The 24,437-nt window shown below is 42.5% G+C and overlaps 1 protein-coding gene across 1 annotated transcript in view; it reads left to right on the top strand.

Annotated features, from left to right (window-relative positions):
• Nucleotides 1-24,437, top strand: part of CNKSR3 (CNKSR family member 3) — an 80,025-nt gene that overhangs the window by 47,493 nt on the left and 8,095 nt on the right. The window contains exons 3-9 of the mRNA XM_090280000.1: nucleotides 1,364-1,566; nucleotides 2,068-2,155; nucleotides 9,260-9,301; nucleotides 12,419-12,538; nucleotides 15,767-15,826; nucleotides 19,571-19,639; nucleotides 19,906-20,052. Of these exons, the coding sequence (XP_090136126.1) occupies nucleotides 1,364-1,566; nucleotides 2,068-2,155; nucleotides 9,260-9,301; nucleotides 12,419-12,538; nucleotides 15,767-15,826; nucleotides 19,571-19,639; nucleotides 19,906-20,052 (729 nt within the window). The remainder of the gene's footprint in view (nucleotides 1-1,363; nucleotides 1,567-2,067; nucleotides 2,156-9,259; nucleotides 9,302-12,418; nucleotides 12,539-15,766; nucleotides 15,827-19,570; nucleotides 19,640-19,905; nucleotides 20,053-24,437) is intronic.

The following is a 24,437-nucleotide window of genomic DNA, read 5'->3' as shown; positions in this document are numbered from 1 at the left end:
ATATCCAAAGAGGACCTGCTGGCGTCTCAGAAGGTGAGGTATCTTCTTGGGCAGGGAATGTGGGAGGCGGGACATATAGTATCATGATCCAAAGCATGTGCCCTTAGTGCAGACAGCGTGAATTAGAGTCCCACCCCTACCACTCATTCGCTGTGTACCTGGAGAAGTTACTTAATATCTCTGTCCCTCAACTTTTTCACCTGTAAAATGAGAAAATATCATTTCTACCCGCACAGAGATCATTCTTGTCCAGCACTTAGCCCAGTCCTGGCATAGAGGAAGTGTTCAGTCATGTTGGCTGTTGTATTGGTCCCAGTTTTTATTCCCAGTTTTCAAATGGTACTGGCACTGCATTCTTGCCTTGGGATGCTAGTGACACAGTACAGTGTACCTCAGAAAGAGCTTCACTTTTTGTTAAAATGCTTAAACAGATGATAATACAGAAATTCATCTCCCACCTCCTGCTGAAGTCATCTCAGATTTATGTGTTGTTTTCTGGGATTTGTTCTTTATCTGAAAGGGAGTCTAGGCAATATTGTCACATGTAATTGACTTTTTTTAAGTGCCCAAGTAAGTTGGACGTTGTCCAGAAGAAACATGGGTTAGAAGCTCCTGAGACAGAAATTGTATTTCAGTTGAATTAACATTTAGTTAGTACTGCTCTGTTCCTGTGTGAGAGTCTCCTCCGATGGAAATTCATATATTCAGTCACTACTTTATTGTCTGCTGTGCTGGAGATGCAGTCATGAGCAATGCACACAGCGTCCTGCCGTCACAGACACTGCATCCCAGGGAGGGTGACAGCAGCAAATACGGTGGTCCAGAGAGGTGACAGGTGAGGTGCCAGAGAGCGACTCTGAGGAGGTATCCATCTGACAACGTTCGCAGACATTTTTGGTTGTCACAGCTGATACCTAGTGACTACAGGCCAGCTAATCGTTGTGCAATGTACAGGAGTCTTCTTCCCACAACCCAAACAAAGAATCATCAGACTTTCCACGTCCGTAGGGCCCAGGTTGAGAGACTCTTCTGTCGATGGTCCTGGAAGCCTCAAAGAAGAGGGGAGACACTTGGGGTAATTTGGATGTAAGTGACAAGGAGCTGTCCCTGCTAGGATTTGACAGAGGAGCGTTTTGGAAAGACGAACGAGCAAGAACAAAGCCCCAGAGTCAAGAGTAGGCTGTGGGAGGGCCACCATGGCCAGCATGAGTGAGATCAGCACTGTGGGTAAACGACAGAGGGTTTTGTGGCCATTGTAGGAGTTATTCAAGTTACTCAATAGGCTTTGGAGTTATTATGAGAGTTTGGGCATTGTTAACTGTTTTGATTTTTTTTTCTGTTTGTCTGATTTTGTTTTCCACAGAATTATGGCCTGGAAACTGACAATATGAAAAACTTGGTTCTGAAGCTGCGAGCGTCTTCCCACAACTTACAGAATTACATAAGTAGCCGGCGGAAAAGTCCGGGTTATGACGGGAACGTGTCCCACAAGCCCCCCAATGACTTCTTGACTTCCGTGGTGGAGCTCATAGGCGCCGCCAAAGCCTTGCTGTTTTGGCTGGACCGGTGAGTTATGGGAGTTGCTTTGCCGTCCTGTGGAAGGGGGGCCTGAGACGCACCGAGACCCATACTCTATCTTAGGAAAACGGGCCATTGTCCCCTTCTTGTGCCTTGTATGGACCTCTCTGGTTCTGGGTCGGTGGTAGAAGTGACTAGCAGGGACAAATGAACTTGAGCTTAGAGAAGACTGAAACTGTGCTAAAGTTGAGTTGTACCCAGGCTGACTAGTAACCGTGACTTGGTTGTACGAAGGCTATTAGTTGATTCTGAATGGACATTACTTGTCTTGGCTCATTTTTAATGATTTTGCTCTTTTTAAAAAAAATCTAGCATTTCTCTATTTTCTATTCAGATTCCTGTTTTTTGTGTTACTTGAGAGGAGAGGGCTATATAACAAATAATTGAAGGCACCTTGTTGAAGAGCTCAGCTTGTCAGCATAGCGTGGGATCCCAGTGGGTTGCCTCCTGCACCCCCATTTTTTAAAGAGCATTTTTGTTGCTTTCCAGGGCCCCATTTACAGGGATCACTGATTTCTCAGCCACGAAGGACAAAATCATTCAGCTCTGCTTAGACCTGACCACTACAGTCCAGAAGGTCAGTACATCACTGTCACCTCCTGTTTTTCCTCGCTTTTCCCTTTTCTCTCTTCTTCAAAGGGTTTACATGCAGGTACGAAGTATCATTCTTTCTCCCGCTCTGCTTTTTCTCCCATTAGAACTGGGGAAGAGATGAAAGCCTTTAAGGTGTTGTATAGATGGGTTATAAAAAAATAACCAGTGGCCTTTACCTCAAACATTATCTCCTCTTATTTTAAAAGAGTTAAGCTAGTTGTCCTCTACTTTCTTTGCAATGTTAGAGAACTTATTTTTTTAATTTTATTTATTTATTTAAAGGATTTAAAAAGATATTTATTTGTTTATTTATTTTTAGAGAGAGGGGAAAGGAGAAAGGGGGGGAGAGAAACATCACTGTGTGGTTGCCTCTCACTTGCGCCCCCAACTGGGGACCTGACGTGCAACCCAGGCATGTGCCCTGACTGGGAATCAAACCAGCGACACTTGGCTCGCAGGCTGATGCTCAATCCACTGAGCCACAGCAGCCAGGGAACTTTTTTTTTTTAATAGACATTCTGGAGTAACTAAATTTCACTATAATTTTTCTTCTTAGTTTTCTTTTCATTTTGACCTCTTGTGGTTGGGTGTACCAGGCAGGATGAGCTAGATTATGATGCAGTAACAAATAACCTCCAACCTTAGCAGTTTTATTTCTTGATTATCGACATCAAAATGGGTCAGCTTGGGGATCTTCTGCAATTCTCCTCGCCTCAGGACATAGACTGGCAGAATAACCAGTATCTCATGTTCCTTTGTCCCCTGGCAGACGGACAAAGAACCTTGGAGGATTTCATACCGATAAATATTCTGGTTTGGAAATGACACGTATCAATTTCACTCACAGCTCATTGGCCAGACCTAGGGCCAGGCAGATTTATATCAGTCAATCTATAACTGAGGAGTTTCTGTGGCTGTAACTTAAAAAGCAATTTAATATTAGACCATCAGCTCTTCAGGTCACTTTTTATCATATTCCCTGGCACCTAGCAGACACTGTAAAATATTTTTGAATTGAATTGAGGCTATACAAAATGTAAGGAAGAGGTGGTTCTTTTTCCAACTTCCACTTGTTTCTAAAATTCTGATTCCACATTTGTGCCCACTGTGGATTTGGCCAAAAGTAAAGAGTGTGCTTTCCTCGTTCGGGCCCGTGGCGTATAACAGATGCAGTTCTGAAAAGCCGTGTGCTTCCCGTTTGTTCCTAGAACATGAGGAGTGAGGTTTGGCTTTGCTCGGGGCGGCTTTGGGAACTTAAGGCACACGTGACTTCATCATATGCTTTCAAGGCCACGTTCTTAGAAAGCATCTCAGACAACTGAAGTGGCTTTGAGTTTCTGCTCTTTTTTTGTAATGGGTAAAGTAATTTTGACAAAAACAGCCTGATACCACTTGTGACACATTAATCACACAGCCACCAAGTCCTGGAATTTATGGTGGAAGACGTTTCTCGGATACTTTGAGCTTCCTATTTTTTCTCTGCTCTCCTCTCCCCACTATATTCTGGCTCCTGTTTTGATTTTTTAAAAGGACTTTCTGGTGATCAATTAAAATGACAAGGTAAGGGTTATAATTAGCAAATGGGAAAGTTTTGCTCATGGGTATGGCAGCTGATGGTCATGGACGCCAATTCAGTGCCAATAGGAATCCCCAGTTTGGGGTGCAATGAAGAAGGAAACTTTATTCAGTGCAGAACAGCTCAATTGTGATACAGCATGACTATGAGGCACCTCTTGGGCCAGGGCCCTCTCTGGCTAGATAGTTCTGCTCCTCTTCTGGCAGGTCTGCTCCACTCTACTCTGGTCGGCTTCATTCTGAGCCAATCTACTCTGGCCTGCACTGGTCTGCTCTCCTCTGCTCCAGAGAAACATCTTCAGTGTTTCAGCTCAACCAGGGAAATGCAGTCTTCAGAGTTCGGTGGAAAGGGAAAGTGCACTGTCTTGAGCCAGAGGGGAGCTGGCTTATAGAGACATAAGTCCCTGCCCCTGATCCCTGATTGGTTTACCCCCATGCAAATGAGGGCTACAAATACTCACAATTTGATTGGTTCAAAAGGCACAATCAGAATAGTGCCATTCTGGTTGGTCAGAGCTGTGCAGCTCCGATTGGATGGGGGAAGCCTCAGTCCTATTGGTGGAAATAGGATTCCAGGAACTCGTTTATAAGGGCTGGCTTAAATGGCAGAAACACAGTGCACAGGGTTACGGTGCAGGCTTCTCCCTGAAGTGCAATCTGTGTGATAGGCCCTGTGTAGAAATGGGTGCGAGGCTCTGATCTTTTAAAATGTCAGCCCACTTAGCCCTGGTGCCCTTTTTAGTAGGTATCTTCCTTCTCAGTGTTCACAGGGGCCTCTATTTTATTTGACAGGTCCTGGACCATATGACTGATTCAGGTTGCCCTTGCTGTAGTGTAGGGAGAGGAGGAAAAAGTATGGAAGCCAAAGGCTGAGGTGGTATTTGTGTTCAGAAGATGACTCTGCCTTGCCTAAGCAGGTTGATGTTGGCTTTGTAGGTATTTGGACTAATCCTCCCATAAATATTTATTTAACACTTTCTGTGTGTCTCCCATCCTTCCAGGCAGTGGGGATATCAGTGAATAAACAGACAGAAAAGTCCTTGAACTCATGGACCTTACAGTCTCTGGGGAAAAAAGAAAAGGAAACGATAAGTAAGCAAAATACATATCAAGTTAGAGGAAGTTAGAGCTAAGTTCTAAGGCGGGAGGCACAGGAAGTATTGAGAGTGGAACCCAGATTTAGATACATGGCTAGAGTAACCCTTACTGTGAAGGTGACACTGGGCTAATCTAACCGGTGTGACTGTGCTCATCTGGTCGGAATGGGCATCGTCTGGGGTGGGTTTTTTTTTTTTTATCGCCATAGAGGTGACTGCTGTGAATAATGATAAAAAGATCTCTGCCTGGGGGTTGAGATCTGGATTTGGTCACGTCAGGAGAAGGGCGCCCACGGAGTCTCGTCCTCATGCTCACCCCTGCTTATTGGGGCCTCACAACACTTAGTGTTTTTAGGTGTATGTTTAAATGAATGAGATAATACCTTTGACAGAGAAGCTGATGTGAATTTGTCTTTTAGGAGAACTTGAACCCCAATTTAAGGGATATAAGAGTTATTGTTTTTAATTGTTTGTGGTTTAATTTTTTTACTTTGTTTTCCCTTTGGTGTTCATTGAACATATAATTCAGGGACAGATAGGTTCAAATCCTGTCTCTTCCTTAATTAGTCCTGACACCTTGGACAAGTCACTGAAAATGTTTGAGCTTCCATTTTTTCATCTGTAAAATGGAAATTCTAATATTTACTTTATACAATGATTCAGTAGGATTTCTAAGGGGGGAAAGTGTAATGGGAAGACAAATGATGGACAAAAAAAAATTTTTTAGTGTATGTATATATATATTTGGAATATATACATACATCCAAAAACTATACCCAAAGGAATGTATAAGCACAGTGGGCGGTTTGGAAGAAAAATTGAGTTTATCTTAGTGGGGAGAGAATTGAAGAGGAAATATGGGAGCCAAGCCAAAAAAAGAAAAGAAGAAAAGAAAAAATATTTTTTTTTACAAAAAGCATGTTCATCACACTTAAGTATTGATGTAAAATTAAAGTTAGAGAAATAATATAAACTTTCAAAAAATAGTATCTAAAGATCATGAGGAAGCTTTAATGATACATAACATATGTAAAGCACCAAGCTTCTTAAGAAATAGTAGCCTATCATAGGAAATATAAGGGGCTTGCCTTGTACTGTGTTTCTGGAGCCAAATGTGATATTTTAAAGAGAGGAAGTTAACCAATATGTTTATTTTATATTCTGGTATGCTTTGGTTTATTTAAATAATTTTTAAGGATTAAGCCTGGCAATATATAAATATATGTAGGAATATTATTATATAAACTTAGATTGAGAAACCATGATTAGCTCTTTTTTTTTTTTTTTTTTTAGTTTCATTTTTTATCCTCACCTGAGGACATTTTTCTTTTTTTTTTTTTTTTTTTCAGATTTAATGTGTTTTATTGATTAAAATATTACATTTGTGCCAATTTCCCTTCCCTCTGCTCCCCTCCACCCGGTGGCCCCCCGCCCTCCAGTTGTCCCCCCCTTTTAGATTATGTCCATGATTAGCTCTTGATGACCATGTATTTTCTGCAGTAGTTGGGGCACACAGGTGCTTTGACAAGTAGTAATGTTTGTTCCTGCACACACGCATTAGAAATGACAATTTGTATTAAATAATTAGTTGAATGTCTGTTTCGATGTCTGTGTGATGGCAGCAGCAGGACTGAATTGATCTCACCCTCTCTTACAACTGGGTGAAGTATGCTTTTTCTTCAGATTTCTTGGTAGTTCTATTGACTGTTTAGGAAGAAACGTGTCTTTTCCATTCATTCCTTTTACGTGGGGAATTGAAGGAAGAAAAGTTGAATCTTTATTTCCAGGGAAAAGGAACTTGTTCTCCTGGAGTCTTTATGCTTTGTGTCCCTGTTTGCTTGTCCCTTTTCTCCTTTCTCTCTCCCACATGGGGCCCTTTCCCCCTCCTCTGTCTTGTCTCTTTCCCCCTAATGGTAATTACAAGCCTTCTGATTTGAAGGAAGGTCCTACCATTCTGTGATGGTGTGTTTGTAAGGAAACTGCACGCTGCTTTTAAGCGCTCATCAGCTACAGTCCCACACCCAGCGCACGGACAGATCTTCCGTCCACTTTTCAGGCTGAGATTTCAGACTAAGGAAACAGAGGTGGGAGGGGATGGGGATCTAAGATCCCGTCAATCCATCCTCCCGAAGCTGCGATGGCATGCGTGCTGGAATCACAATGGCGAGAGGCAAAATGGCAGTGGCAGGTGCTGACTTCCAGTGTGGAAAGAAACGAGAGATGGAAAGCCCAGGAAGGCAGAACGGAGACAAAGGCAGCCTGGAAAGCAGCCGAGGGAAAGGCAGGAAGCCGTTTCTTGAGTGCTGGTTGTGCTGCATGGGGGACCCCGGGTCACCACGGATAATTCTCAACAGTGCTCTGAGGTAGGTTCTGTCACCCCGGATTTGCCGGGAAGGGAACAGGCATGGAGAGGCAGAACAGGCTGCTGGAGGCCCCTCAGGTAGGAAGAACAAGAAAGGGCGTGGAGGGAAGGGGCACCTGATGGCTGCCCAGGCTGGGTCCCTGCTGCGTAGGCTGGCCTGAGTCCGCCGATGCAGGTGACCAAGGAACGTGACAAAGCTCAGCCCCGCTGTCTGGAGGTGACTTGGTTCCAGTCTCCTTTTTATCATTCCATGGCCTCCATGCCAAACCACATGAAGTCACGCCCGTAGCTGCTTCCTCCCAGTAGGAATGGGTGTGGAGCCCACGCGCACGTGGCGGAAGGTAGAAAGTGAGCCCTTTCACACGCCGTTTGGGGAGGCAGAAGAGTTTCTTTCCCCCAATGGCCCTGTCACCACGAAGGGAAAGCTTCTTGGATCCATCAAAGAATCAAGGATCAGGAACCGTGAGGTCACGCGCCCACCTTGCCCCTTGGGCCCCGGGGTGTGGGAAGGAGCTCTCTGCCTGTGGGCAATTACGTCACGATGACGTCAGTGCGCATATCGTTCTAGGGTTTGTACTGACAGAACATAAGTACAAATAATTATCAGTTCCATTTCTAGCATAGACCACATAAGGATTCTGTTTTCTTGAAGCTGACATTTATTTAATAATTCTGCCCCTCAGGCGGTGGTCATGAGGGGGTCAGCCATTACAGTAGCTGCTAGTTTCGTGCCCTGCGCAGATTGGAGGAGGAAAAGCACCTTTTTTTGAGCTTTAATTATTCATATTTTATAGGGGTTGTTCCCATAGCTTGAACTTGGAGCAGACTCACGCATGTGAAAATACATTTCTAAATTTCTTTTCCTGAGCCTTTTTGCACTCGGCTGCTCTTTTCCTGAGAGTTGGTGTAAATTTTGGGAGCAGCGAGAAACTATTACTATTTTGCCCATTTTTACCGAGTAGAAAAAATTTTTAAAAATTTTAAGAAGACGCTGAAATATGATTATAAAATCACATAGGGTAGAAATTGGTAGCTCTTTCCACCCCCCACTCCCACATAACCTAAAATGGCTTTCTGATTGAAGGGAAACTCCCAGAGTCCCCACAGAGTTGATTAATGGCCTTCACGTACATAAAATAATGAGCATTTCCATAGAATGTCCCAGCTTGGGATTATATTTAAGGGTGCTGAATAAACTCTGAGGAATGTAGTCGGTCTCCCTTTTCTTCTGCAAGCTCCCCGCTTCCTCTATTAGGACCCTTTGAGGCAGGCAAGTTCTAGAAACTGGGAGTTTCACACTGGCAGGTTCCCTTGGGCCGCTTCTGGGCAGGACAATGGTGATTCCTATAATCAGCTCACGGGGTTCATACTGTTTCAAGTCTTTTGTTCTTAAGCTGAGTAAAGAATGCTTTGCGTTCCAGCCCTTTATTTGAGGTCATTAATAGCATACCTCAAGACCACTTTTTTGGCACTGTGTTAAATGAATGTTGTGTTGCACCTTTTTCATCTTTTAAGAACAGAAATATCTGATTTAATCTCAGTGGTGCTTAAAATAAACTTTTGTGGCTGAGCCCTTATTTGAAAGCTGTTCTTATAGGCAGGCCCAGAGCTAAAGCTGCTGGCTGGTTGGCCCAGTGGTGCTGAGCTTAGGGTATTATATGTGGGAGCCATTGTTAGATTTGGGGACTATGACTTATGTCTTTCTACTTTCCGCACTGTCTGGACAGTAGGTGGATTTCAGCTCAATGATGGTTGTAGGTTTTCAGGTTAATAATCGGTCAGATGGGTTCCTGGGATGATAAGCTCCTTGGGTCAGGATTGAGCAGAACCTTAGGAGGAATCAAATGGCTGTTCCAGTTCCATCCCCACTTGGCCCTTTCTTTCCGTCCAGGTCTGTCCTCTGTCCCTTCATTCCAGGATGGCTCAGGCTGCAGGGTGGGGGGCATGTCAGGGACCACTGGCCCTAGGAAATACCTAGACGGCTTAAGTCAACAGTGTTTGAACGTTTTCACTTATGATATTTAGTTTTCATTTTTCTCCTTCCCTTCTTTAGGATTGTCTTGTAGCAGAAATGGAGGATAAAGTTCTAACCATAGTAAGTATATGTTCTCAAAGTTATTGTAAAATTCCTTTCCCCAAAACAGTGAGAATGACTTTAATTAAAGTAAATGCACGGTGGTCAATTCCTTCAGGATATACTTTGGATTCTTGACTTTGGAATCTGAGTCTATTAATTTAGATGGAAAGGGAAGAATAAAAGTTATTTAACAGCAAGACCAACTACTGTGAAAATTCCTGTGCTGAACTTGGGTATATTGGGGCCTCTGTATTGCTTTTTTTTCTTTTTTAATCAACATTTTATCAGTGTGCAGTTATACTTAAATTGATTGTTAGCCTGTTAAGTAGGGTTCTACTGATCCGCCAATTTTGCCTTAGGACCGACCATTTTGATTAAAAACAATTCTTGGCAAAAACTTTGTGATGGAGGGCGATGCACTGTGACTGTTAAACAGCATTTTGTAACTATGCATCATCGCTTCCTTCTTTTGACACAGCCAGCCTGCGCTCTTTTGATAAGGCCTTCCTCCTACTGATGTTGAGGAATTTAGCAATGAAACCACTATAAATACATTTTCCATAAATAGGAAGGCTAAACAAATTGGAGGAATTTAAAAAGTGTCACTTGCTGGATTCTCCCCCTTGGAAAAAAATGTGCTCTTTGGAATTTCCTGATTTTTTTTTTGGTTGTTTCATTTTGAAAGTTTAGATGGATCTGATTGCGGGAAGTAACCACATGTAACCACTGTGGTTTCTGCACAGAGACTGTTTAATAGGGACCCTCACAGTGTCTTTAAAATTTTACTTTGTCAACGTGTGGCATTCAAATGTGAGCATCACCGTCATCAACAAGATCGTGGATCAGAATTAAAAACATAAAACTATAAAACGCCGAGAAAAAACAAACAAGAGATGTTCTAGGTGACCTTGGGTTTGGTGATGAGTTTTTAGATACAGACCCAAAGCCTGGACCATGAAATAAGAATTGCTAAGGAGACTTCATTAGAATTTAAAGCTCTGCTCTATGTAAACCAATGTTAAGAGAAGAAAAAGGTAAGTCCCGGACTAAGAAAAAAGACTTAAAAAAACAAACCCACACATATCAGATAAAGGACTTGTATTCAAAATATGCAAAGAACCCACAGAACTCAATAATAAGGAAACAAACAGGGCAATTAAAAAAGGGGCAAAAGTTCTGAACAGACGCCTTACCAAAAAGATGACATACAGCTGGCAAACAAGTATCTGAAAAGAGGTTCAACATCATGTTTCATGAGGGAATTGTAAATTAAAACGACAAGTACTGCTGTACACTTAGGAGAATAATTAAAATGCAGAACATGGGAGCACCAAAGGCAGGCACGAATGTAGAGCAACAGGAACTCTCACTCATTGCTGGGGGGACTGCAAAATGGCCCAGCCACTTTGGAAGACGATGTGGCAGTTTCTTACGAAACTAAATGTACTGTTACCCTATGATGTAGCAGTTGCAATCCTAGGGATTTACTCAAATGAATTAAAAACATATCAATAAAAACTTGCACAGAATGTTATAGCAGCTTTATTCATAATTGCCTAAATTTAGAAGCGACCAAAATGTCCTTCAGTAGGTGAATGGGTAGACAAACGGTGGTCCATCCAGACAATTTGTCGCTGAATATTATTCATCAATAAAGAGAAATGCGCTCCCAAGCCATGAAAAGATATGGAGAAACCTTAAATCTATATTACTAAGTAAAATAAGCCAATATAAGAAGAAGGCTACAAGTTGTATAATCATAACTACCTCACATCTGGAAATGGCAAAAATCATAGAGATTAAAAAAAATCAGTGATTTCCAGGAATTCACAGTGGGGGAGGGGGAGATAGCTGACGGAGTGGAGCACAGGGGATTTTTAGGGCAGTGTTATTATTATGTATGATATTGTAATGGTGGATACATGATATTATGTAATGTCAACTGTGGACTTTAGTTAATAATAATAATAATCTCTTAATATTGGTTAATCACCTCTAACAAATGTAACATGCTAATGTAAGATGTTAATAATATCTTGTTATAATTAACTGTATTATAATATAACTGTTGGAAAATGGACGGGAAAGAAAGTATATAGGAACTCCACACTGTCTGCTCTATTTTTCTGTAATCCTAAAACTGCTTTAAAAAACAAAATTTACTAAAGACAGGTGCAGGTAAAATTTTTTTAACCTTATCAATATTTGGTATGCAGAAAATATGAATAATCATTAAAAAATATAGACAGTTGGGAATCAATGATTCTCCTTAACCACAAAGGGGGGTTCTTGCCCAAACTGTGCTCTTTGGTGGCTATAAATGAGATAATATAAAAGCTGCACTTCTAAAACAAAGCAGAAATAGTGGCACCATCCCTACAGATTGCAGATATGGAGTCCAAGTGCCATGTGTTCACTGAGCAGTGTTATCAAAATGACTGCTGACCAGAGTTTAAGATTACTGCAGCCCCTCTCTCTAGCGCGGTTCACTCATCGCGGCCTCACTGTATCACGGGGTTTTAAAAATATTATATTTAATTATTTATCGCGGACTTTTCACTGTATCGTGGGATTTTGCGGTACTGTATACGTATGTTGTTAAAGTTACGTAGGTTTAAGAGTGTAAAATATGTTTAAGGACATATAAACATATATGTGTGGAAAAGGTTAATAAGAGACTGGGAACAGTTTATAAGTGTGTGGGAAGGGTTTATAAAGCCTTAAAATATATATAAATACTAAAATAAATGTAAGGCTCCTACTTTGCGGATTTTCACCTATCGTGGGGGGTCTAGAACATAATACCCGCGATAAGTGAGGGAATACTGTATAGATGAAGTGCATTTCTTTCTAATGAACAAACTGAACTAACAAGCAAAACAGAGACCCGTAGATAGAAAGCAGGATGACAGCTATGGGGGGTCGGGGGTTAGGCGGTGGGGGGTCAAGGAGAAAGGACTCATGACCTGGACAACAGTGTGGTGATTGTGGAGGTGAGGGAGTATAAGGAAGATAAATGGTAATGGAAAAAATACAATTCAAAATTTAAAAATAAATAAATTAAATAAAATTCAGCTCAAGATAAACTTGGGTAATGATTGAGCCTTTCCTAACTTTTTGCCTCTCCACCTCTAGGTCAAGGTTTTAAATGGCATCTGTGACAAAACAATCCGATCTACCACGGACCCTGTCATGAGCCAGTGTGCATGCCTGGAGGAGGTCCACTTACCAAACATTAAGCCTGGGGAAGGCCTGGTAAGAATTCCAACGACACTCATTTAAAAAAAAAATAACACATTCTCATTTATTAAAGTTTTTCACAATTCCTATTGCTTTCACTATAATTCTGAATAGAATTAAATTAGATTGTCTTCCATCATGTAGTTAGGAATTTGCCATTTTGAACTGTGGATATGTTTTTTTCCCCCTAAGATTTTATTTATCTATTTGTTTGTTTTTAGAGAGCGGGGAAGGGAGGGAGAAAGAGAGGGAGAGAAGCACTGATGTGCAAGAGACACATCCTCTTTGCCTCTCGCATGCCCCTGACTGGGGACCTGGCCCGCAACCCAGGCATATGCCCTGGCTGGGAATCGAACAGGCGACCTTTGGCTCTGCAGAATGATGCCCAACCCACAGAGCCATGCTGGTCAGGGCCTGAACTGTTGATATGTTTTATGTCTTCAATGCATAAAAATAAAAACAATTTTAAAACTGTCCACTCTATCTTGAAGGAATCCTCTTAACAGTTCTATTTTTAGGACTCAGCAATGCAGGGAAATATAAAACATTGACAGAAAGGAAAGATGGTCTCTGGGTACAAAACAACATGTGCTCTGAAAATCTCTTGTTAGTGCTTAGGATGGATGTGAGAAGAGGCTGCTTGGAAGAAATTATTCTTTTTTTTTTTCAGATTTAATGTGTTTTATTGATTAAAATATTACATTTGTGCCAATTTCCCTTCCCTCTGCTCCCCTCCACCCGGTGGCCCCCCTCCCTCCAGTTGTCCCCCCCTTTTAGATCATGTCCATTAGTTGTGCATACAGTTCCTCCCAACCTCTCTCTGTCTATTCCATTCCCTCCTACCATGATCCCCAATTCCTATATCATCTCCCTCCCTCTCCCCACTCCCCCTCCCTGTTGACCTCCCCCCAATATGCTTCCCGTACCCACAGTTCCTTTTCCACTCTCGTTGCCTGTTTAGTTTGCCTTTGTTTCATCTCCCTAGCTTCTGTTTTAAACCAGTCCCTTTAACATCTCATATAACAGTGGTTTGGATCTAATGAACTCTTTCAGTTTTATTTTGTCCTGGAAACACTTTCTCTGTCCTTCTATTCTGAATGACAATTTCGCTGGATAGAGTATTCGTGGTTGTAGGTTTTGGATTTTCATTACTTTGAATATTTCTTGCCAGTCCCTTCTTGCCTGTAGGGTCTCCCTTGAGAAGTCAGCTGATAGTCTAATTGGGACCCCTTTGTACATAATTCTTTTCTTCTCTCTTGCTGCTTTTAAGATTCTCTCTTTATCTTTAATTTTTGACATTTTGATTATAATGTGTCTTGGAGTGGTTCTCCCTGGGTCCAGTCTCTTGGGAACTCTCCTTGCTTCCTGGACCTGCAAGTCTATTCCCTTCCCCAAGTCTGGGAAGTTCTCCTTTATTATATTTTCACTCAATTTTTCAAGTTCTAGTTCATCTTCCTCACTCTCTGGCAAACCAATGATTCTTATGTTGGGCCTTTTATAGCTGTCCCAGAGGTTTCTGATCCTCTCATTGTTGCTTCCCATTTCCTCTCGCTGCATTGGTTGACTGCTTGTTCCTTCTCCATATTCCAGTTTGTTGAAATGAACTCTGGATTTTTTTTCCTCACCATCTGTCTCGTATGTGGTTTTGTTCCTTTTGTTATGAATGTTTTTCGCTTCTTTCTTATCTTTTTCCTGGGAAGAAATTATTCTTAAAAAACCATTCAGAAATGTTTCATCGGTAACATAATAACAGGCCCTGAGAAGACATACAGGTAGATGCCTAGTTGCCTAGATCAGCACCTACACACCTCGATCTCTCAGTCCCTAGCATGCAGCTGCTGAGATGAATTTTCTGAAATGTAAGTGAAGGGAACTGAGGCCCATTGATGGGCTTAGACGCTTTGAGTCAAGGTTTAATCCCAACCCTCAAGCGACTTAACCTCTTTACATGTGGGTTTCCTCATCTGTCAAAAGTGAATAATAATAACTGCCTCCACAGGGTGTTGAAAGTATTAAGTTAGATGATGGATACTGTCAGTAATTGGTGGCTACAGCTACTGCAGCTGCCATTCATGATGATGATGAGGAGGAGGAGGAGGAAGAGAGCCTAGGAGCTGTGGGGAGATATCAGGGCAACCTCTGCGCTCATGTAGAAAACCAAATGTTGACAAACCCTCATTCTTAGCAAGTAGACATGTGCATATAGGGACCACTCAGTTTCAAAGTAAATGATGGATTCTAATAGACTGGACAGGAAAGGCTTCCTAGAAGTGAGTTTATAGCCAGGTATTGAAGCAGGGAGATGGCCTGAAGCGGGCAGAAGTGGCGTTGCCCTTTCAGATGGTAAAGTTATACAAGCAAATGCTCTGGGCAGAGGAATAGCAAACGTAGGGAGAAGCTGATCACTCAGAATGAAAGTATGTAACCAGAAAGGAGAGGGATGAGGAGAACCTTGAAAGTGTCATCTTGGGGGAGATTCTCACTATAGAGTGGTGTAGGTCGGTGGGTGAGCAGGGCAAGTTCAGGGACAAAGTGATTTCTTGGGGAGAAGCTACATTATTGTGATGTTGATACCAGGGTGAGCAACTACTCTTTGCCCGATCTGCTTTTTGCTCTCTTTTCCCATCTTATAGAAGTTTAATAGACACTTTTTTTATCCATCATGTGCCAAACTGCAGAAATACGTCCTCGATGAGATGGCCAACTCACAGGAAGGAGCGTGTTTGTCTTACGCTTCCCTTAAAATGGGAAGGGGGCTTCCTTCTAGTTTATTTCCTGTGTTGTGTTATTTAACAAATTCGTTCATACATCCTGGTCTGGGTTGTTCGTGGCCTGAGTAAGTCAACCTGCAATGACTGCTGATACCAAATTTAACTGAATATATTGTGTCACTGGACAAAAAGATGTTCAGGAGAGAACAGCTCTTGTTTGAAAGGCCTCATTCATCTGGCAGGGCTGGGAAGATTCTTTCCGAGTCCCCAGAGTTACGGCGAAATTCGGCGTGCCTGGTATACAAGAGACAGTATCAAAGAGATCTCGTGTCTGATTTCTCTCCCTAGTATTTCGGTTTGTTTAGTTTCCCTTCACCGCTCTTAGGATCTTGTTTCACAATGTTTCAAAAGACTTCAAATGAGCATTGTTCGGCAGTGACTGCCTTTAATGTTTTATAAGTTCAAGTCACACTCGGCGGCTGTATTTGTAAACATTGGAGTAATGAGTTAATATATCTGTGACTCACTCTAGGGCATGTACATCAAATCGACCTATGACGGACTGCACGTGATTACTGGGACCACAGAGAACGTAAGTCCCTGTCCATTCAATGTAAAAGCGATCGGATATTTAAACAAATTGGACACAGAGTCCCCATACTTTTCATTTAGATGTGTGCACGCTGTTTTACTATCTGGAGCGAGAGCGTGGGCACCTGTTTTGTTTATTCCTGTTGCTAGTGCACTGCTTATCCCCAGCTGTTGTCAATTTATTATTTAAATTGCCCTTTATTACTCTTGTTCATGCACCCTGCCCAATTTTTACTCCCACCCTTTGTTAATTATTCCTTTTGTACCCTGGAAGTATGAATGCATAAATACAAAAACAATGATCTCTTTGCTGTTGAGAATCACTCTTATAAGAACTGGAATTGGTAAGCATATGTGTAAAATATGGTGTTTTTTTGGTTTGATGGAATTCATATGTGTCGCCAAAGCAACTATTTTGGGATTTTTGCATGACAGCAATTCTTTTTATAGAATTGTATTTCATAGTATTTGGCATGATATCAACATTGAGGGTTTTTCCCTCCCTGATCTTTTGAATAGAAAAAGCAAGGCTGTTTCTACTGTGAGAGACTTTGTACACTATCATCTTTCTTTTAGAAGTTCTGCTACATGAATGGCATTTCTTTAGCCCCTGAAACGTTTTGAATTTGTGTTAAGTAGAGCTAAGCGAATGCTTTCTTTTTGCAATCTACAATATGGTGAGCATCTAAATGACATTGATGCTTGACTAGCTTCCAGGGTCTGTGTAAAAACAGCATGTGTCTGTGAAATTAATCTACTATTTAATCAACTAAGACAAGAGGAAATAATTTCTTAAAATAGAAGAAATTGGGTACCCACTTTTCTAATCAGTTTGGCAGAAATACATGTTGAATTTTGGGCGCCAGCTGCTAGGTCTTTTGATAAAATAAAATGCATGATCTTTCTTGAGAGTTTGTGACACACATTTGAGTTTTGTAGTAAGAAAAAAAAATGACATTGCTTATGGCAGTCAATGAATTATAAATAAATCGTGTGGTTGTGGCAGACAAATGAGTAGACGTTTTTAAGCATTCTTTGTTGAGCTACATTGAGAACACACTGGGAGTTTTGATGGCGCCTCACCTGTTAGGCAGTAACAGCATGGAAAGTTCTTCTTTTAGGCTGGAGACTGTGCAGAAGAGAAAAGTGTATAACGCACCACACAGTTCATCCCTCATCCTTATCTGAGACATAGGTGATTTCAGCTGAACCACGACAAGAATACACTCATGGATGGCTCAGGGCATTGTCTTAGAGCTGGATGGATTCAGAAGGGTGGTGAATGTTAGTGAACCGTTTAGAGTTGATTTTGCGCCTAGCAATTTGGTGATTGCATTAACAACCAGACCTGTGTGGGTCCAAATTCTCTCTGGTCTTCTCGAAGCAATTTCAATCTTGGATATATGGATAGATGTGTAGAACACTATAATGCTGCTACCAGGAGGCACACAGATTTTTCATCTTCAAAAGGCACGCCCCTCCTTTTGTTTTAAGGATGAGAGTTGAATGAGAGACTAAACAAGCTGCTTTTCAATCAGTGAAATATCAAATATAATAATATGCTTTCCTAAAATTCCTACCAGAGTCATAAGACTGGGTGGGTCATTCAGGGTTTGCCTGGGTATAGTTGACCCAAGCGAAGGACTGTATGTAAGTCATCCCAGAGAGAGGTAGTGTCCATCCAATTAAAGATGAGGGTGGGGAGTTGTAAGAGCCCATGTTTCAGGGCTTCATCCGGATACTTCCTGCTGGATGAAAACACCAGCTGCAGGACAACTCTCCACCTCTCACTTAAGGTTGCTGTGCCTTCAGAGTCATAGTGTCGTAATGGAAGCCTAGTGGGGTGGGTGGTAGCAGACGGAAATCACCCATTGCTCTGCCAAGCCAGTGGTCTCATCTCCGTATTCCTCTATCTTGAATTCTAAGCTAAAGCAATGCCAGAGGCCACCTCAGTCCTCCAGTACTTTTTTTTTGGGGGGGGGGGTTATCTGAGAAGCCGTGATCATGCTAAGGTTAGGCTGAACAGATCTAGTGATTCTTTATCTAGTTTTTTTTTTTTTTTTTTAATGTTCAAGACCTTGATAGGAGTCTTGACAGGATCCCCGCTATACTCCTGTTCCACCTCCCCCGACTTCATGAGAGGAGGTGGGAAGTAGATTAGCTTCTGAAGAATGGATACATTCTTCTTCAGGTCATCACCCTTCTGCTGCAGACTAGAACAAGCGTCGTTTTCAGCGGCCTGGCTCTTGGTGAAGATAGGCAAGAGCTCTTGCCCTAGGGAGAATTTGGGTATCAGGCTCTCTCTTTACCAGTGTTCTGCCAAGCCCAACTCTTAATCACTGGGTAGGACACTTGAGAAATGAATGTGTGAGGATCCTTAGGGAGGAAAGTCAATTCAGGACATTGGGGCTTGTTCTTTAAGATTGTACATCTGTAACTGGGCTTCCTGGCCGCAGGCCATCTTTTACAAGGTGAAGGTTACCTTAAAGGAGCCCTTAGCCCAGGAAGATGAACTGGAAAAGTTGGTCTGCAACTCTGGGTTAAGCATCTGACAATGCAGGGGCGAAGAGGAGCCCTGATACATTCATTTATTTTTAAGTGCCTCAAGAGAGAGATTCCAGTTAGGCCATCTCCCCGTGGTCCCCGAGACACTAGTCTCTCAGGGGAGGCGCTGCTGGTTGTTATGGCGACAGGTTAAGTGTGCTTACAAAATAATAGCCACACCTGTGCTTTGTGTTGGACCTGGACCAATCAAAGGGGATGTTCCTGCAGTTTAATGCTGCTTTTGCTCCTATCTTGTTGAGTCTATCACAACAGTTGAGTGAGAAAATTCAGCAAGCGGGTCTTGAATTGAGTTGCCAACCCCCCTCTCCCTGTTCAAAGGTGTGTTTTTTTTAAAGGATAGTTGTAAATTGTTTCAGATTCAGGCAGTTACATCAGTTACCAAATAAAATATTCTGGCCTAGACAACATTTCATTATCATTTGAAATCAAAGGTTTGTCTTTTCTCTCTCTTTTGCTCATATAAGATATCTTAACCATAAACAATTCTAGACGGATTAAATGACCAAGAATACTGTGACCAAAATATTTGACAAGTAGATTATGTCAGTATATCTGTATACACATACATATGTGAGTAAATCCATCTTTGCAAATTTGTAGTAAAGTCTTATTTGGGAAAGCAAAGTCTGGAAGTTTGTTTTGATATTGGAAACATGTTTATTTTGAATTAAACCAGAAAAGGAAAACTATTTTAAATTTATCCCCCCCCAAAAAAAACATTTTTCTTTTCACCATCTTTCTATTTTAATACATTGTGATACCATATAAAACAAGGTTGAGTAAAAATAAGACTTAAATTTAATAATTGCTTAAAAGGAAGTGGGGTGACAACGTTATAGCTAAACAGTGAGTCAGCTTTTACAAATTAACTTTGATAAGGGGAAAGGTCAGGTACTTTTTAGGTGAGCCAATGGCTTTTATCAGCTTATCATGTCCACAGTGTGTCCCACTCTCCCTGACAGGTGACGTGGAGCCAGCTGTTGTAACGGACAGATTATCTGTTATAACAGACCACTGATAAAATAGATAACACAATTTTTAATATGCTAGGTGTGCAATGTCCCTTGAGAAAATTACATTTCCATTGCTCATTGTCTACAGAAGAAAGAGGGAGGAAGAAACGGAAGCAGAAAGAAATACAAAACTTAAATAATAAGACAGGTCTCTCTGTTTCAAATAGTCTCCTGCCGACAGATCTCAGAAGATTCATGCTGGGGATGAAGTCATTCAGGTTAATCGGCAAACTGTGGTGAGTTTTTCATTGAGGCTTGAGACTTAATATTCCCCTCCAGAACTTTTAACAGAACCCAAAGCCCCTTTGCTCGAATTTTTCAAATTTACAGCTTATATCCAATTTTGCATAACTTTAAGTAGTGCTGAGATGGGAACATATTTGTATCAGCCTGTTCATATCTCTGTTGGTTCACAACTGATATTCTTGAGATCCATTCATAAGTTTGATTTCTTTTCTTATTCATGAATGAGTCCCCTCTCCTTCTTTTTCTTTCTTTGAAGGTGGGGTGGCAGCTGAAAAATCTGGTGAGAAAATTGAGAGAGAATCCTACAGGAGTTGTGTTACTGCTTAAGAAGCGCCCCATGGGTTCTTTCAAACTGACTCCGGCACCCCTGAAAAACCTGCGGTGGAAACCGCCTCTTGTGCAGGTATCTGGTCTATTCCCACTGTCTGTTGTAAGCCTTCGTCTGCTATCAGGGCATGCACAGTGCCCCCCCCCCCCCCCCAATAAAAAGCAAGATTAAAATCAGAGGGAGATTGGTTTCAGGAGTTTGTATGTGCATAATTCTTCTATAATCCTATTTATATGAAAATAGACGTTCTAGATCTGCACTGAACAGTGTAGTGACCACTAGCCCCATGTGACTCTTTACATAAAATTGGAGGTTCAGTTCCTCAGTCTCACCAGCCACATTTCGGAAGTTTAGTAACCACAGATGGCCAGTGGCCGCTGTGGCCGCAGGAAGTGCATTCTCAGTCTTTTTCTTTCACTTCAAATGCACACTGATATGTATGGAGTTTGAACCCTAACCCTAGAGAGACCATGTGAGGTTGAGTCAGGGATAGGAACCGTGGGAATAATCCACCCGATGGCGAGAAGTATCACTCCATTGTTTAGACATTGTTGGCAATTGCCAGTTGGGTGATAATAAAAAGCAGACTGACTTTTAGTGGGTTTTATTATTTAAATTCTCTACAAACGGCACACCCCTTTATTGCCTACGCCTAGATGGACCGTGCCTGCTGACCAACCCCCTCATTATGCCATCGATCCTTAGCATTTATTTCCTAAGCCGTGAATGAAAATCGGTGACATTTGATTGCCTTTTATAAGATTGGGGTTGCAATTTATATGTAACTGATTTTTCGTACATCTTCAAATGGAAGGAATAGTAGTAATCTCAAGCCATCCATTTGGATACTTCATGATGCCCAGAGCACTGGAGGGTGGATTAAATAACAGGGTGTGGAGGGTGGAGCAAGGAGGGGCATGGAATTAAAATCCATTCATAAATAATAACTGAACATATTAATCACACCCCAGCTGCTTCTGTGTGCCTTGCTCAGAGCAAGGGGTAACAGCTTTAAATTTTGGGGGGGGATTCTTAGAATGCTTTACTTAATATTGCGGAAGTCTTACTTCATCACTAGTAGTTGATGGGGTCCCTGCCAGCTACTTGGTGCACAGAACAAATGTTAGGCTCTGAAGAAGGAGAGGTGGGGGTGGGCCAGGTAGGTGAAGGCACCCTGCCCACAGAGGTGGGAGCACTTTGGAGCCTGGGACACCAGGTGGAATTTGGCAGGCGGGGGAGGCCACGGCACAGAGAAGATGAATGCTATTCTTTAGACACACACACACAAATGCCATCAGGGGAGGGTGGTGTCCTAGGCGAGGTTTCCTAGAAGCGGAATCCGTGACAGAGATGCTTGTGAAGCTGATGTTCGAGGACATGTTCTTCAGGTCAAACTTGTAAGGGAGGAAGGACGATGGTAAGGAGCAGGAAGCCAGCAAGGTGGTGTCCCAGGGAGTCTAGCCTTGACCTGTTACTCAGGCGTGACCGCAGAACAGGCTGCTGGGGAGGAGCTGTCAGCTGAGAGTTATTCTCTAGAGAAGGGGACAGTTGTGAGCTTTTAGCAACCAACTCGTGGCAACTGGGTTCACTGGCAGGCAGACGGCCGTGGGTACATGGGCACCATAGCCCTACTGCAGGAACGTGTAGATGGGACATCCCCCCCTCTCTGCCCAGCAGAGGACAGGAGAGGAAGCTGGGCTGGTGGGCTGAGACAGTACAGACCGCCAGGGTAAGGAGCGTGGACTTCATTCTACAGGTAACAGATTGACAGTTGTTTTTTACATTAATATATGCACTCATTTTCTAGGAATGTCCTAACAAAGTACCATAGACTGGTGACTAAAACAAAGTTCCTTTACTCACAATCCAGAAGACCAGAAGTCCGAGGTCAAAGTGTTGTCAGGGTTGATGTATTCTGAGGCCTCTCTCCTTGGCTTGCAGACAGCCGCCTTCTCCCCATGTCCTCCATGAGTCTGTGTCCTAATCCCTTCTTATAGGCACGCCAGTCATATTGAATTAGGCCCGCAGCTAATGAGCTTGTTTTAACTTAATTACGTCTTAAAGACCCTCTCTTCAAGTACGGTTACATTCTGTGGTACTGGGGGTTAGGCCTTCAACATAGGGGTTTTCAGGAGGACGTAGTTCAGCCTGTGACATAATCTAACAGAAGAAGCACCAGGTGGGAGCTGTTGTCTGTCCAGGTGATCGGTGCTGTGGTTCTGGGAAAGGCTGGTAATGGGGGGATTCCAGTGAAAGACTAATGTAAGAGGCTATTTGGAAAAAGACTCACAAAACAGCACAGCATATGGTTACGAGAGGGGCTCCGCAGTTGAACTCCTCGAGTTCAAATCCCACCTTTGCCACTTTCTAGCTGTGGGAGCTTAGGCAAGGTACTTATCTTTCTCAACCTTGCTCCTTACTCATTATTGGGGTGCACTGTTAGAAAAGGTTGGGCTGAGAGATGAGGAAAGCCAGTGTGGCAGGTGTGAAATGTGACAGTGACAGTGAACCTAGGTGGTGGTATCAGTGACAGAAATTAGAATGTGAGCAAAGAGCCATCTGGAAAGCAGAGATGACAGATCGTTTGAACATCAGAGTTGGAAGTGATAGTGGAACATTCAAGTGGCTGTGTTCAGAAGCTAAGTGAAAATTATTTCTAAGTATAGGCTAGAGTTAGACCCTTAACCTCTGGAGATTCACTTAAGAAGGGTGCACTTCCCTTTTCTCTCGTTTTATCTCTCTTCATGCCAGGTTCCACTAACTGTTCAGTTCAGGGGAAGAGGTGATGGTGAAGGATGAAACACTCAGTTTTGCTTTTGACCCAGGGAGAGAACCACCATCAAAATGCAGAGGCATTTCTATAGCTTAGGGGCCATGTGTTCTCACGATGCTTCAGGGTATGTACAGACCCTGAACCTGGGTAGATGAAGGCTCCATACACTCTCTCAGCCCCTCCCTATGGGCCGCTGTGTGTGTCATTCTTCAGGGGTCTATATGCCACGGTGCCCACCTTTCCGGGGAGGGAGTTCCTGTAATTCTTGTCAACCTTCTCAGTGTTGTCCTGTCGCCATCATTGTTCTGTTTTGGGTCATGGTTCTGGTAAATGAGGGTTACTGATTCAGAAGGAATCATCAGAGTGCTTCATGGGTGGAAGTGCTCAAGTGTACTTTGCTTTTACTTGTTGAGGCCCCGGATCCTCGCCCCATGCGTTCAGACATTGTCCAAGATAAATAGATCGAGATGTTAATCAATTACACATTGAGTAGAGTTGACAGTTGACGTGTTGATGGCCAACATCTAGGATGTGGTCCTTCCGCTACAGGAGACAAAAGACTGAGCCCCTACTTTCGGTGTCTCCCCTGAAAACGGGCTGTCACGCTGTAAGCACTGGCTATTCCAGTCCTTAGACTCTAGTTCTCTGTCTCATTCTGGGGACCCTTTGGGGCCTTCCATCGCCATCGGGCTAGGTAGGGTGTGAGGTGCCTTTCTGTGTCTGTCCAGGGCCCAGCACGGTTCTCATGTGCTGCCTCCACTGGCTTTCACAAATGTCTGCATGCTTGACTCGGATTTTCTTACCGTTCCTTTACCAACCAGAAAAAGAGTCTGTTGCTGTTAATCTATGAAAGAGGCAAGATTGAAGGTCTCACACAAGATTGTTAAAAATAGGTCTTTTGACACCAATAGCTTAGTTAAAATTAAGCTGTGTGGGTTTTATATATTTTAAGTGCATGTGTATGTATGTATATGTGTATGTAACGCTAAATTAAACAGCTTAAGTTGTGTGACAGGGAGAGAGGTAAAAGCATTACATATATTATCTCACGTAATTCTCAGAGCTGCCCTGGGTTGGTCCTGTTCTTGTCCCCATTTATTTCTACTTTGTAGATGAGGCGCAGAGAAGTTCAGTGATTTACCCAGAGAGATCACAGCTAGTTCCCCCTTACCTGCGGTTTCCCTTTCTGAGGCCTTAGTAACCTGTGGTTTCAGTTACCTGTGGTCAACCATGGTCCAGAAACATTAAATAGAAACCCCGGAAATAAACAGTTCATCAGTTTTAAGGGGCTTGCCCTTCTGAATAGTGGGATGAAATCCCTCAGTGTCCCGCTCCATCCCATCTGGGACATGGATCGTCCCTTTGTGCAGTGTATCCACATTGTATGTGCCACCTGCACTTCAGCACTTCATAACCATCTCAGTTATACAACTGGCTATCAGATATTTTGAGAGAAAGAGAGAGAGAGAAAGAGAGAGGGAGGAAGATCACATTCATGTAACTTTTATGACATTATATTGTTATAATTATTCTATTTTGTTATTACTTATTGTTAATCTATTACTGTACCTAATTTAAATTAAACTATCGTTGGTATGTATACATAGGGAAACACATAGTATATATAGGGTCTGGTACTATCGGAGGTTTCAGACATCAGTGGGGGTCTTAGAACGCATCCCCCGTG

The sequence above is a fragment of the Furipterus horrens genome, unplaced genomic scaffold (genome assembly GCF_987537825.1).
Source record: "Furipterus horrens unplaced genomic scaffold, mFurHor1.1.pri manual_scaffold_6, whole genome shotgun sequence".
Taxonomy (NCBI): domain Eukaryota; kingdom Metazoa; phylum Chordata; class Mammalia; order Chiroptera; family Furipteridae; genus Furipterus; species Furipterus horrens.
The sequence above is the reverse complement of the archived record's forward strand: the minus strand, read 5'-3'. Positions and strand labels throughout refer to the sequence as shown.